We start from the raw sequence: 16,257 nt of genomic DNA, 5'->3' as shown, positions 1-16,257 counted from the left end.
AGCTTGACGATATCTTTCCTGTAACATGCTGCCCAGAACTGAACACAATATTCTAAATGCGGTCTCAGCAATGTCTTATACAACTGCAACATGACCTCCCAACCTCTATACTCAATACTGACTGATGAAGGCCAATATGCCAAAAGCCTTTTTGATCACCTTATCTATCTGCAACTAGACTTTCAAGGAACCATGCACCTGTACTCCAAGATCCCTCTGCTCTACAACACGACCCAGAGGCCTACCATGTACTGTGTGGGTCCTACCCTTGTTCAACATCCCAAAACGTCACACTTCTCTGTATTAAATTCCATTCCTCCGCCCACCTGACCAATCGATCCAGATCCTGCTGCAATCTTTCACAACCATCTTCACTATCTGCAAAACCACTCACTTTTGTATCATCAGCAAACTTGCCAATCTTGCCCTGTATGTTCTCATCCAAATCATTGATGTAGATGACAAACAGTAATGGGCTCAGCACCAAACCCTGAGGCACACCACTAGTCACAGGCCTCCAGTCCGAGAAGCAATCTTCCACCATCACACTCTGCTTCCTTCCAATGGAGCCAATTTGCTATCCATTCAGCTATCTCTCCTGGGATCCCATGCTATCTAACCTTCTAGAGCAGCCTACCATGTGGAACTTTGTCGAATGACCTACTGAAATCCATGTACACAATATCTACAGCTCTGCCTTCATCGAACTTTTTGGTCACGTCTTCAAAAAATTAAATCAGATTTATGAGACACGACGTCCTACGTACCAAACTATGCTGACTATCCCTAATCAGACCTTGCCCATCCAAATGCCTGTATAACCTATCCCTCAGAATACTCTCTAGTAACTTTCCAACTACAGATGTTAAGCTCACTGGCCTATAGTTCCCAGCATTTTCCCTGCCGGCCTTCTTGAAAAGAGGCACAACATTTGCCACCCTCCAGTCTTCCGGCACCTCTCCTGTATTTAAGGATGACTCGTAAAGCTTGAATGCAGGTACAGCAGGCAGTGGAGAAAGCTAATGGCATGTTGGCCTTTATGACATGAGGAGTTGAGTATAGGAGCAAAGAGGTCCTTCTGCAGTTGTACAGGGCCCTAGTGAGACCGCACCTGGAGTACTGTGTGCAGTTTTGGTTTCCAAATTTGAGGAATGATATTCTTGCTATTGAGGGCGTGCAGCGTAGGTTCACTAGGTTAATTCCCGGAATGACGGGACTGTCGTGTGTTGAAAGACTGGAATGACTAGGCTTGTATACGCTGGAATTTAGAAGGATGAGAGGGGATCTTATTGAAACATATAAGATTATTAAGGGATTGGACACATTAGAAGCAGGAAACATGTTCCCAATTTTGGGGGAGTCCAGAACAAGGGGCCACAGTTTAAGAATAAGGGGTAGGCCATGTAGAACGGAGATGAGGAAAATCTTTTTCAGTCAGAGAGTTGTAAATCTGTGGAATTCTCTGCCTCAGAAGGCAGTGGAGGCCAATTCTCTGGATGCTTTCAAGAGAGAGCTAGATAGATCTGTTAAAGATAGCGGAGTCAGGGGGTATGGAGAGAATACAGAATACAGAATACAGAGTATACAGAATACAGAGCTTTATTTGTCATTCGGCACCGAGGTACCGAACGAAATTACATCTCCAGCAGTCACACAAAAAAAAGAACACAAGACACACGACCCCACACAAACATCCATCACAGTGACTCCAAACACCCCCTCACTGTGATGGAGGCAACAAAACTTCCACTCTCCTCCCCACGCCCACGGACATACAGCTCGTCCCCGACCGACCCGCACAGTCCCCGCAAGGGGATGGAAGTCCCAGCGGCCGAGCCGCACTAGGTGCTGAAAAGTCCCGCGGCCGAGCCGGGCGATTGAAGGCACCGCGGCCGAGCCGTACCGGGTGCTGAAACGTCCCGTGACCGAGCCGGGCGATGGAAGGCCCCGCGGCCGTACCGTGCGCTGCTAAGTCCCGCGGCCGAGCCGCGCCGGGCGATGTTAGGTCCCGCGGCCGAGCCACACCAACGATGTAAAGTCCCACGGCCGAGCCGCACCAGCGATGTAAAGTCCCGCGGCCGAGCTGCGCCGGGCGATGGAAGGCCCCGCGGCCGAGCCGCACCTGGCGCTGAACCGTCCCACGGCCGTGCCGGGCGATGTTAGGTCCCGCGGCCAAGCCGCACCAGCGATGTAAAGTCCAGCGGCCGAGCCGCACCGGGCGATGGAAGGCCCCGCGGGCGATGGAAGGCCCGCGGCCGAGCCGCGCCCCGGGCCGTGAGGAAGAGACCTAAAAAGGAAAGGTTTCCCCCACCCCACCCCACCACCCCCCACACCCCCCACACCCCCCACACATACACAGCCAAAAAACAAAAACAAAAACCATCCCAACACCGACACACAACAAAAAAAAAAGGAAAAAAAGACGAACAGACTGCCAGCGAGCCGCAGCTGTTAGGCGCCGCCACACGTAGCGATCTGGGAGGCAGGAATGGGGTACTGATTGTGAATGATCAGCCATGATCACATTGAATGGCGGTGCTGGCTCGAAGGCCCGAATGGCCTACTCCTGCACCTGTTGTCTGTTGTCTATTGTTTATTGTAAATTACAACCAGGGCTCCCGCAATTTCCTCTCTGGTTTCCCACAATGTCCTTGGATATAGAGCTGATCAGGCCCAGGAGATTTGTCTACCTTCATACACGATAGTACCTTCAGTACTTTTTCGACGGTAACACTGACTGCTCTCAAGCCACTTCCATTGACTGCCCCAAGTTCCTCCATCCTACTGTCTTTGTTATGGGTAAATATAGAGGAGAAATACTCATTGGGGACCTTGCCCATCTCCTGTGGCTCCACACAGAGGTGACCGTTTTGAATCCTGAGATGTCTCTCTCTAGTTACCCTTTTCCCCCTTATGTATTTATAAAGTTTTTGGGATTATCCTTAATGCTACCCGCCAGAGCTATCTCCTGGCCCTTTTTTGCCCTTCTGATCTCCATTTTCAGTGTTATCATTTGCTAGTCATTTGCAAATTTGTAGGTCCTGTAGTTTCAGATGCAAAAATGTGTCAACAAAATATGACTCAGAAAATAAAATTTTGAAATCCATGCAAAAAAAGTTCTTAATTCTTAATAATGACAATCTTTCTTGGTGAAAATTATGCAGCTTAACTCAATTTTACTGAGTATCAAAAAAAGTAATGATCAGCATGACAGTCAAATATACCAGATGACTGAAATGTGATTATTTTGAACAGTAATTTTCAAATAAAAGTGCACGTGAAAATCAAAGATATTATATTTTGACTGCTAATTGAAAACATGTTCTTGCAGGTAACGTATTAGGAATATGATTGTTGTAACCTTTGCTGTATGTTCTTCATTTTGCTAAATTAAAATACAAATTGATGGTCAGATTTGAGGAATACAGACACAAAGAAAATAGTTCAAAAACCAAAATAATAAAATCTGAGTGGTATGTTGTAGCCATCTGACTTGAAGTTACTCTTTAATCAATCTGTATTTTCCCTATTTATTTCCCTGATGCAGCTGGTTCACTTGGGTTGAAGTCCCACTACTCAGCAACCACTGCATACTTTGTATTGATAATCTTCCTCTGTATCTGGATTAGGAATGCCTTCATGTATTTATTTATTTTTCCTTCCCCATTCTATTCTAGCGCTATCTACATACTAAAACTCTCGTTTGTTTGTTCCTGAACTACAGTCAAATCAGTACACGATAGCACGACAATTTTAGGCCCACCTTACTCACCATCTAAGGTGCTAATGGAAGGAGTTTCATTGAAATCGGTCTTATATTTTTAGTTATTCACATTTTAAAGTTTAAATCTATCTTCTAGGGAGGGTGGGGGGAGGGAGGGGGGGGTTGAGGGAGGGGGTGTGGAGGGAGGGGGAGGGAGGGAGGGGGGAGAAGGGAGGATAAGGGGGGTTGAGGGGGATGGAGTGGGGGGGACCAGGTGGAGGAGGGGGGGAGGAGGGGGAAGGGGAAGGGAAAGGAGGGGGAAGGAGGGGGGAGGAGGGGGAAGAGAGGAGGAGGGGGAAGGAGGGGGAAGGGAGGGAAGGGGGTGAAAGGGCGAGGGAGGGTGCTGCACCAATGCAGGAATGGTTTGGGCACAACGGGTCCACTTGGTCTAGTCCTCATTAACCTTACAATCTGAACTTTGTGAGCATCAACTCAATTCAAACACTTCCCCTGCTTCATCGCCAGTGCCATGGCCCTGTTGTAGGAAAGATGTCATTAATCTGGAAAGGGTGCAAAAAAGATTTTAGAAGGACGTTACCGGGTCTGGAGAGTTTAAGTTATAATGTGAGGTTGGATAGGCTGGGTCTTTTTTCCCTGCAGCATCAGAGGCTGAGGGGGTAACTGAAATAGGTTTATACCGAGGTTCATGACCAACAATAACTTCTGATACCTCATTCCCCCCAATTTACAGTTTCCATTGTGGTCCATCTCCCTTTGACCTTGGTGAATTTCTTCAAACCTATAATCTCTGTGTTTCTCTAATTTTGGTATATTTCCCTCAACGACCACCACATCCATATCATCTCCAGCACTTGCTCCACCTTTAGCAATGTTAAGCTGCCTCTGTTCCACACTCTGGGATTTTCTGCCCGAATATTTCAGTCCCTCTGATTGGCATTACTTTTAAGGTTTTCTTTAAACCCCAACTCTCATCTTGCTTTTGTTCAACCTTCTTTGTTCATCCAACTCCATTATTTTTTGTTTGACCTCAAAGGAAGCTTTTCTACATGAAATGTAGCTTACTACAAGTTGTGATTGGTAGACCATTGAATTATCCATTTGTCACTGAATTACCAAAGGAAACGTTTCTATTTTGGGGATGATTGTAATTATAGATGAAGATTCATCCAGTTGAATTATCACCTGCATGTTCAGAGATAGTGAGGCGGGTTATGTAGACTGGGAATTAAACTGAAAGCCATATAATACAATTGTATAAGACATTCATAAGGCTATACTTGGTGTACTGTGCACTGTACTGCTTACCCTGCAGTAGAAAGGATGTCATTGAACTGGTAAGGGTAGGAAAAAGATTTACAAGGATATAACCAAGTCTGGTGGGTGTGAGTTGTAAGCAAAGGCCGGATGGTCTGGGTATTTTTACCTGGTGCAATAGCGGCACAGGGATAACCTTACAGAGATTTATAAAATTACCAGGGACATTGATAAGGTAAACGCACACATTCCTTTACCCAGGATACGGGATGCTTAAACTGGAGGGTTTAGGTTTAAGTGGAGAGGGGAAAGATTTAAAAGGACCTGAGGTGGCAATCTCTTCAGACATAATGAGTTATGTTTATGGAATGAGTGTTAGAGGTGGTACAGTTCTGATATTTAAAAGACACGTGAACAGGTACAATGGATAGGAAAGGTTTGGAGGGATTTGGGCCAGCCACAGGCAAATGGGGTTAGGTTAGCTTTGTTAGGCATCTTGGTCGAAATAAACAAGTTTGGCCAAAGGGCCTGTTTTTGTGCGTAACATGACTCCACATTAAATACTTTGTTTATGCAAAGGTCAACCTAAATAATTAAAAGAGTAATAACAAAGTGTTTACTGAAGTACCTCTGGCTGGGAAGGACAGGATTTAGACAAACTATGTTTTCCTGCGTTTGTCCTATCCATCTACAATCTCAACTGTGGCACGGTGGTACAGTGGTAGAGTTACTGCCTTACAGTGTCGGAGACCTCAGTTCGATCCCGACCACGGGTGCTGTCTGTACGTAGTTTGTATGTTTTCCCCGTGACCGCATGGGTTTTCTCCGAGATCTTCGGTTTCCTCCCACACTCCAAAGACGTACAGGTTTGTAGTTTAATTGGCTTGGTATAAGTGTAAATGTCCATAGTGTGTGTAGGATAGTGTAAGTGTGCGGGGATCTCTGGTCAATGCTGACTTGGTGGGCTGTAGGGCCTGTTTCCGTGCTCTATCTCTAAACTAAACTAAACTAAACTAAACTAAACTGCAAAGGGGATATATGATGAAGGCCCGACTGAGATTCCACATTACAGAGCAAATGCAACCTGATCAGGTTGGGACCACATCAGTGTCAGAGGACATGACAGAGGAATGCTACATTCATCGTTTATTAATTTTGTAGTCATTTCCAGGCAGATACTTTGAGCATGTCTTAAAAAGTCAAATATAGACCTGCATTGCACATAAGGTAATAATTTGAATTCCATTTAGCCATTTTACAATGATGTCAATGGAATATGGAATCTAAACTTACAATTTAAAAAGCATCTTTGGGATTATGTGAACATTTGGAAAAATATCCACGGTGAATCAGCTTCAGCAGCATCTTCTGTCATAGGCATGCAATAATGACTATATTGGCATTAAACCATAATGTGTTTACATTAACAATGCCTGTATGGTTAAGATTGAATATTGTTATAATTCATGCAATTTTTTTCACAAATATTGAGAGAATTGAGATTCTTCATCTCAGTAGAATATTAGCAAAAGAAAATTAATTTAGAAATCTCCAAAATATAGCCACCATTAAGTTATATAGCCAATAATAATGAATCCTTGGCATTTTCACCCAATAGTTCAACTTATTCTAAATAAGTTAGCACCTTCATTAAAAACAGACAATAAGAGTTAAACCATCATGCATTAAACCTTTATGTGTAAAGACCCTTTAGTGCCCTGGCACATTGTGAACATCTCTTATTGAAACATATAAGATAATTAGGGGATTGGACACATTAGAGGCAGGAAACATGTTCCCAATGTTGGGGGAGTCCAGAACAAGGGGCCACAGTTTAAGAATAAGGGGTAGGCCATTTAGAACGGAGATGAGGAAGAACTTTTTCAGTCAGAGAGTGGTGAAGGTGTGGAATTCTCTGCCTCAGAAGGCAGTGGAGGCCAGTTCGTTGGATGCTTTCAAGAGAGAGCTGGATAGAGCTCTTAAGGATAGCGGAGTGAGGAGGTATGGGTAGAAGGCAGGAACGGGGTACTGATTGAGAGTGATCAGCCATGATCGCATTGAATGGCGGTGCTGGCTCGAAGGGCTGAATGGCCTACTCCTGCACCTATTGTCTATTGTCTATTGTCTATTGTTTTCTCATCCAATTTATTGTACCTGATATTTATCCAACTGTTGATTCTTTGACCATCCATTCAATTTGGTCAAATGCCTCGGAATTCTGTCATTCTACCTTTCCCGTCACATGATCTATAAATCCAACCATATGTAAATATACTCAGTAAGCAATATTACAAGATGTAACTTTTCCCATATTATTTCATAACTCCTTTGAATTTTAGAGCAAAGTGGTCAATGTTAATACAACAGAATGAATTACCATGCTGTATTTCATCTTGAACCACGTCTGAATAAAATACAGACGCCACATTTTACCTACCGGGTCTGTGAAGGTTCCAAGTTCCCAGAAATGTCATCAGAGCTTCTTGACTGTACCCAGAATTTTTGCACATTTACCACCAGTTGTCCAGTGACTAATCATGAGAACTCTGTTGAAAATTTCTGATGTGGTCATTTAGTCTGAAAGTATTAATTTAACGTGAGTCTTCCAATAGTGAGGATTATCACAGAGAGACTTTGTTCATCAATCTGGAATAGCCAAAGATGAAATAATAGTTTTCTTCCCTCCCATCACCAGCAATCCCCACTTTCAGAAATCAAAAATGTTCTATGACAGGTGATCAACTCAGCACTTGACTAGTATAAAAAGATCAGAGACAGTGGTTTAAAAAAATTACCATTTAACTTTTTGTTTGATTTTTTTCAATAAGACTTTTTCCCTTACAATTAATGGAAGTTACAAAAGCTTGAATTTTTTTACAGTAATGATTGAAACATTCTCAACATTCATTGTCATAATAACTTGCAAATCTGATAGCAGTGTCAAAAAAACTGCTCGTTAGAAATAGACAATAGACAATAGGTGCAGGAGTAGGCCATTCGGCTCTTCGAGCCAGCACTGCCATTCAATGTGATCATGGCTGATCATTCACAATCAGTATCCCGTTCCTGCCTTCTCCCCATACCCCCTGACTCCGCTTTCATTAAGAGCTCTATCAGCTCTCTCGTGAAAGCATCCAGATTGGCCTCCACTGCCTTCTGAGGCAGAGAATTCCACAGATTTACAACAGATTCCACAGATTCCCAGAAATCAGCAATTGACGCTGTAAAGGAAGGCTGCAATCCACTGTTCACTTAGGTGTTCAGTGAAGGAGTTGGACTTTAGTATTATTGCCTAATATTTAAGATGCAGACTCACCAGAATATTTAATGCCAGATTTTAGGAAATATCCTGTAATATGTGTATTCCCTTTTGATTTTAATGGAATGAAACAGCTGTGAGAAACAAAAGAAATCATTTAAATTTTTTAAATGATAATTAGATGAGATATCATAAATTTAAAATACTCTTTTAAACCCTGCTAACTTTCAAATAACATTTGCATTGTCTTATAAATTAGCATGTTTGTTTTAGACTTCATATCATTTGCATGTTTTTTCCCCAAATTTTTGAATGTTTTTCAATAACTCGAAAAGATTCAGCAGATTTGACAATTTCAACTAGATTTGAGGGTGATCTCTTCGTTACCAGTAAATTTATTTCCTTGTTTTAGATGTTGCTAGTTTTGGAAGACCTATTTCAATACCAAAATTGCATGTTGCACGAGTGAAGCATTTTGAGAAAACTACTTCTCAAGTCTTCCCTTGTGGCTTCCTCAAATGAACCTGAGGCTTATTTTTAAAAAGAATTATGTGAGTGTTTTATTTAGTCATTCAAACACCTGCCATATTAAACAAAAACTGTAAAGAATATTTTGCATGGCAATTACATAACAGACTTCAAATCCCTGCTTTGCAATTGGGGCAAGTATGCCAGGTACAATGACAGTGTGTGGTTACATGAGGCAAATTGTTTGTCCCCCATTCCTGCACTTAACTTAATGCTATTATTCAGTTATAATTAACCAGGAATAATTTCCACACTGGCCGATTATGTAAGCTAGATTTATTGATTATGGAAGTATGGAAGTTCTCACACAAGTTCAAGATTGATAGAGATGCATTATAAAGTACATTTTTTCTCAAAATGTAACAGATTTAAGATGCCAACATCACTTTCCTGTGATTTAGTATTCCTCATATTTTCATTCATTGATCTCAGTACTTGATACCCAATAATGCCAGTTGTAAGACAGCAAAGATGGCCATGTTCATTCAAGTTACTCTGTAAAGCGTACCGTAATATAAACATACACACATGCAAAATTAAAAGAACAAATTCAGAACTTGCAGTCAAAGATACCCTTCTCCTCCACAGAGTACCCTGTTGAATGTTTATCTGGGGCATCAACAGAGATTTAGTGAATTCACAAGAACTTTAACATTTTATATGCTATTCTCCAGCATAATACCTTTTGTTGAACAATCTGTCTGGCTTGAAATACTGCTTTGTTAAGTGACGTATCATTCACAACAATTAATTATAGCTGTTTAATTTTGTTTGTTTCTGAAATGTTACTTTCTATCGCAATCTCTCGCGCATGCCTCATTTACATGCCTCATTTACATGCCTCATTTACATGCCTCATTTACATGCCTCATTTACATGCCTCAAAGTTTCTTCTGCCGTCAGTAATATGCTGAGAAAGCTAAGTAACATGAGTGATCTTTACTTCCTGGTTTGATAATTTTACAATCTGATTGTAAAATTGCTAGATATTACAAAGTCCCAGTGTCTGGAACCCTATTGGAAAAGGGTAATTTGGCAGCATATGTGTGCAGCTTTCTTGACTGTCAGGGGGCAATGCCATGCGTTGACTTAAAATCCAGACCTACATTTCATATTGGTGAATCACCCTCACATTAATTCCTACTTATTTTAATTGAATTCAGCTGTAAACCCCTTTTAATTTGTTGGTCATTTCGGAATATATTTGTTGAAATTGGATGCCATGTTGCAGAGATTTAAAAAGAGGACATTGATACAGGGCCAATATTTAAAACCTTACTCTCTAAGTATGAGCAGAGACATGGCCAACAGCATGACAAGAGTTTTCTTTGGGTGCTATTTTTAAGAGATGCAATAACCTGTTTCACTTTGGTTTATGGAGGGAAAAGGAGATGAGAGAAAAAAAAAAGGTGAATGCCAATTCTACTTAGGACCAAACTTTCTCCATTAATTTTAGTGCTGGCTACTGCTGGGTACTCATTAATGTTTCATAGGGAGCGTCCAGGTGGCCATCAGCTTTATAACATTCAGTTGGATCTGAGCCATGCAGGTGGTTTCACTGTTGTGTGATTTTTGTTTTCTCTCAAGGAAAATTGAACAGCAAAATCTTAACTGATTTTAGTCCTGATATATCACATATGCAAAACATTTCCATTTTTTTCACTCCATTGGTAGTAAGAGACAGCTTGCACTGAATAAAATTAGTGGTGGTGAATGGAAATGTTGGCATTTAACAACAAGCCCAGGAATTCTGGCGCATGCTGATAGACAAGATGACCCCGGATTTCCTGACAGATATGGAGCACTACATCTGTCACTTTGCTCTGTAACATAACTCAGCTTATCAAGAATCGCCAGTATTTATTACATCTGATGGCACGATCCTAAACCTCATTAATCTTAATGGGAATGATATGATTGTGGTTTAGAAGGGAAAAAAGGAAGGCAAGTTAGATTTGTTTAATGATTTTGTTGTTAATTAATGTTTTTCATTTTGAAATTAATTTTACATTTTAAAGATTATTTATTTATACTTTAATCATTTTCAAGTACTTTCACATGTCAAAAACATTTATAAACAAAATCAGCTTTTGCAAAGTAAAGACTCAGCTCTAGTTTGAAATGTTGTCATGGAGCTTCCTGAGTCATCTATGTTTGTCTCGAGTGCAGTGCTGGAGACCACAATCATCTTGGTCAGAGAAAGTGCCCCTAATACTGTACATCCAAACCATGTAATTACAAGCATGTGGGGCCCTTGGATGGCATTTGCAATTGTGGGGATTAAGTCAGCAAGAGCTTGTCTAATATCACATGTTTTTCCCACTTATGCCTGGTCTTAGCAACGTATGGACCATTGTTGGGAGTCGAGGGGGTGAGTGGAGGAAGTTAGGCATCAGCAATCTGAAGGAGGGTCCCGACCCAAGACTATCCATGTTCTCCAGAAATGCTGCCTGAACCACTGAGTTGCTTCAGCACTTTGTGTCTTTTTCTATTAGAAAGTAAATATTTGTGTCTGCACTTCATCAGTACCCTGCTTAACACTACCCTGCAGGCCACTGTTCTATTGTAGCTCTTTTGACCATGCTCCCTGGATCTAAAACAAGGCACCTTCTCTTGCCTCTTGCAAGATGCTATCCCCTACTCTCAGTTGCTCCCTTTCAACCGCATCTGCTTTGCAAAATGAGGCTTTCCATTCTAGAACAACCGGGAAGCCCACTTTCTTTAGTAAACATGGTGTCCTCTCTGCTGTCAAGATGGATCCTTCACTCATGTCTCTTCATGAGACCAAGCATAGATTCAACAATTGCTTCCCCAAGCACTTGTGCTCGGTCCACCAAGGCCTGCTGGATCCCTCGATAGCTAACCATTTAAATTCCCCTTGTCATTCCCATACTGACCTTTCTGTCATGGGCCTCTTTCATTGCCAAAATGAGGTAATATGCAAACTGGAGGAACAGCACCTCATCTTCCACTTGGGTAGCTTACAACCTAACGTTATGAACAATGAATTCTCCAATTTTTTCTCTCCCCCACTAAGAAGAGTCCTGGTGAAAACGTAACCTATCCATGTTTTCCAGAGATGCTGCCCGACCCTTTGCAGCACTTTGTGTGTGTTTTTATTGTAAACAAGCGTCTGCAGTTCCTTGCGTCTCTTTCTTATCCTGATGCTCCGTATAGCCGTGCTGGGAATCTGGGTGCTTGGAACTTAGAGCAGATCTGCCTGTGGCTGCATGCGAGGACTGGTGTTGGGTGAGGCAGCATGAGTGGTGCGGCTGGTCACATTGTGACAAGGGGGATGAGGCTCTACCCTTGCTGGCACAGTGAATGGTAGCGACTGGTAACACCTGCTCCTGGCTGGGATAAACCACCTGGATCCCACAGTCACTCTCATCGCCTCCTGTTGGATGTGATGGAAGTTAATGTCTCCCATTCTGTTTGGCTGCTCTGCCCTCCCAGTGATCGCCATTGAGTTTATTACCATGGAGAAATCCTCAGGCATGGGTTTGCCATGTAGGCAAACAAGAGAGAGGAAGAGGAGGTGCACTTCTGCATCTCCAAATGTATTAAGCCATAATGACTCCATCAGGGTGGCATGGTGGCACAGTGGTAGAGTTGCTGCCCTTACAGCACCAGAGACCTGGGTTCGATCCTGACTACGGGTGCTTGCCTGTACGGAGTTTGTGTGTTCGCCCCGTGACCTGTGTGGGTTTTCTCCAAGATCTTCGGTTTCCTCCCGCACTCCAAAGACGTACAGGTTTGCAGGTAATTGGCTTGGTGTAAATATAAAATTGTCCCTAGTGTGTGTAGGATAGTGTTAATGTGCGCTGGCTGGTGCGGACTTGGTGGGCCGAAGGGCCTGTTTCTGTGCCGTATCTCTAAACTAAACTAAACTAAACTAGTGCTGATTCCATTCATGCTGTCCTTCCTGGAAAACATCCTGTGTGCTAACCAGGTGACCAATCTATGTTTGGCACCAGGACCAGCCCAGCCACACACCTGGTTTCCAGCTGGAAATGTTAAATTAGTTTCGGCATTAAAATAACTTTACACTGTATATTTTGTTTCGTGCGAGGAATTAAAAAAAAAAAAAGTATTCCTGTGAAAATATCACCTTGCTCCGTATTAGTATGAACTGTTTTTAACCAAAAGTAATATGTCTATGGATCAAATCACTTTAAACTGTTTTGTCTCATACTGCTTAAATAAAATTGAGTCGGTGATTAAATTAAGAAAAAGCAAGTTACAATCCACCTGATAAAACCTTCTGATCTAGTATTCGGGGCGATTTTTAATAATCCCAGGTTATTTTTTGTTTAACAGTTACATTGCAAACCAACCAAACCTGTTGAGTATCAATGATCATGACATGGAACCATACACTGGCCTGAGAAATCTGTGAGTATTTCAAATGCATTCGACTTTTGCATTAGCTTCACGTCACGTGGCGGCGCCTAACGGCAGCGGCTGACTAGCAGTCTGTCCGTCTTTTTTTTGTTGAGTGGCGGTGTTGGGATGATTTTTATATATATTTTTTTGGTTGTGTATGTGTGGGAGGGGGTGGTGGTGTGTGGGGGGTGGGTGGGTGTGGGGAACTTTTCTCTTCCTCACGGCGCGGGGTGCGGCTCGGCTGCGGGGCCTAACATCCCCCGGTGCGGCTTGGCCGCTGGACTTTACATCCCGGTGCGGCTTGGCCGCTGGACTTTACATCCCGGTGCGGCTTGGCCGCTGGACTTACATCGCCCGGTGCAGCTCGGCTGCGGGGCTTAACACCGCCCGGTGCAACTCGGCTGCGGGACTTTACATCGCCCGGTGCAGCTCGGCTGCGGGGCTTAACACCGCCCGGTGCAGCTCGGCTGCGGGGCTTAACACCGCCCGGTGCGGCTCGGCTGCGGGACTTTTCACCGCTGGTGCGGCTCGGCTGCGGGACTTAACACCGCCCGGTGCGGCTCGGCTGCGGGACTTTTCACCGCTGGTGCGGCTCGGCTGCGGGACTTAGCTGCGCAAGGCTTGGTCGCGGGCCTTTCATCGCCCGGTTCGGCCGCGAGACGTTTCAGCGCCCGGTGCGGGGACTGTGCGGGTCGGTCGGGGACGAGCTGTCTGTCCGTGGGCGTGGGGAAGAGAGGGGAAGTTTTGTTGCCTCCATCACAGTGAGGGGGTGTTTGGAGTCACTGTGATGGACGTTTGTGTTGGGGTTATGTGTCTTGTGTTCTTTTTTTTCTTTTTTTTTTCTATGACTGCTATGTAGTTTCGTTCGGTACTTCGGTACCGAACGACAAATAAAGCTCTGTTATGTTATACCTGTTGATATTAGAATGCCATTAATCCAGTGAGGTATTAATGCATTGAAATGTAATTTATCTACTCTATTTTCCAGAACGTTAGTTAATTGTGGATTGACATTTATTTCACGACAAGGATTTTTCAAAAATCATCAGCTTCAGTACATGTAAGTTCTTTCCTTTTACTTGTAATTTTGTTTCTGCCAACTTTCAATTTGTCTTCACCCCTGTCACATCCCTGATAATTCTCTTTTTGAGTGGATAATAAACAAAAAAATTGGCTGAGAGTTTAGGGTCTACCCTAACTAGCTTGTTTTAACAGCAAACTGAAGCCAAAGTTACCTGTTCCTCAGGAATCTGCCAGTAACCTCAGCAGAGAATTGAAATGCCAATAGTCATACAAACATAAAGCTGAAGCTGGACCAGGCCAATTGGTTCCAAAGACCTCCCCCACCATTCAATAACCTCGTGGTTGATCTGACTGTAACCTCAGCTCTGTCTTCCCATGTATTGGTGGCAAACTTTAACCCTTCCTTATGAAGTATCTATTTAGTTCTGTCTTAAATATAGTCACTGCCTTTTGAGGAAGAGAGTACCAAAGACTCAAAACCAATCGAGGGAAAATATTTTGCCTCATATAGTGCCTAAAAGGGTGGTCACTTATTTTTCAACTGTGATCCCTCATTCTAGATTCTCCCACAAGAGAAATAGTCTCTCCACATCTGCCCTGTCAAGACTCTGCAGGATCTTTTATGTTTCAATCAAGCGCTTTTATCCTTTTCTAAGGTTCAGTCAGTAATTCAATTTTGCTTATTTCTTGACCTTGGAAGACAGAATTTCCGTGTTACCAGTCACTAAAATCAAGGATATCCGCTTTATTTAAAATCACTCTTGCAAGTTTATCTTGTGAACATCATTCTCACTGGTTATATCATGTCTACTTCCAAGATTTTATCACGCAAATGTTATTCTGATTTGAATTCACAAGTTGAATTCTCACAAGTTAAATCATATACAAACGTGCTGTGCAGTATTTTCATCAATACCTTCATGTTGGTTTTAATTCTTTTTCCATAAATTATATTAGCCTGAAAAGACAAAGGGCATTATTTGAACATTCTTTCTGTCCATTATATTAAATAAACTGTAAAGTCTAAACTAAAATCAGTGCATTAACGCATGCATTTAAATAGTGGTTAGGTAAATATCATGAACATGTCAGGTATTAGTGTTGATAATATCAGCAACAGTAATTTATGACTGACTGCTTCCAGACATATCAGTTACAACTAACTCTCATACTTTTGTTTTATTTCAGCAACCTTGCCAACAACAGGTTTTCAAGCTTGTCGTGGAAACCCTTTCGTGATCTGAAACTAACTCATTTGTAAGTAGCCTTCCATAAATAAATAGAAAAAATATAATGTGTATATTATATTAATATATTATTTAAAAATACTATATTTTAATATAAAACTAAATGGTGTGAAAGTTTTATCCGGGCTTCCAGCACTTTGACAGGACTGAATTGTATTGCGAATTGTTTGGAAAAATTGGACTTATTGCAATCGCATTGTAATATTACCATTAGTAAATTTAACACATTGGATTGGAATTACATTTTGCCTAATGTTTTAATGATGGTGATAATCTGTTTCTTTTGAAAAGGTTAATGCTTCCATTCAAACAAAGGATTGAAGCATTTTTTCCAAATTAATGTGGTGTTTCTGTAGCATTTTAATTTCTGGCTGTTTACGTCGATGTAGACATTATAATCATTGTTTTTATATGTTTTGCTATGGAGAAGTGTTCTGAACTTTAATCGGAAGTGTTAGCACTGAAGGCTTGCATTTCTTTGTTCCAGTTATAACAGGAAGCAGAATGTCTCCAGAGTGTAAGGATTTCACAAGTAGAATAAACACTTGACTATTCCCAGCTTCCCTGTTACTAGCCTTTCTTAATGTTCCTTCACCTTGGGCACAGGGAGACGATCAAAGCAAACAAGTCGGCAATACTGCACTACTGATTTTAGTTTTAGTTTTTTATATCTATTCTTAACTTCTTTTGTAACTTCGATACAATTATTTTCTAATTACTTAAATTTGCCAGATATTGGCATTGTGATCAGACCAAAATGCATAGTTGACAAGCAAGAATATATATTTAAAATAACCAGTTTTCAGAAATGAGTCACTATTCCAAAATTTAATATG

At 42.0% G+C, this 16,257-nt stretch overlaps 1 protein-coding gene across 1 annotated transcript in view; it reads left to right on the top strand.

The window, feature by feature from the left end:
- ntrk2a (neurotrophic tyrosine kinase, receptor, type 2a) overlaps positions 1-16,257 on the top strand; it is a 216,031-nt gene that overhangs the window by 10,165 nt on the left and 189,609 nt on the right. Inside the window, exons 2-4 of the mRNA XM_078396175.1 lie at positions 13,086-13,160; positions 14,140-14,211; positions 15,363-15,431. Coding sequence (XP_078252301.1) covers positions 13,086-13,160; positions 14,140-14,211; positions 15,363-15,431 — 216 coding nt within the window. The remainder of the gene's footprint in view (positions 1-13,085; positions 13,161-14,139; positions 14,212-15,362; positions 15,432-16,257) is intronic.

This window comes from Rhinoraja longicauda, chromosome 3 (genome assembly GCF_053455715.1).
Source record: "Rhinoraja longicauda isolate Sanriku21f chromosome 3, sRhiLon1.1, whole genome shotgun sequence".
Taxonomy (NCBI): domain Eukaryota; kingdom Metazoa; phylum Chordata; class Chondrichthyes; order Rajiformes; family Arhynchobatidae; genus Rhinoraja; species Rhinoraja longicauda.
This window is presented reverse-complemented; position numbering and strand designations above follow the sequence as displayed.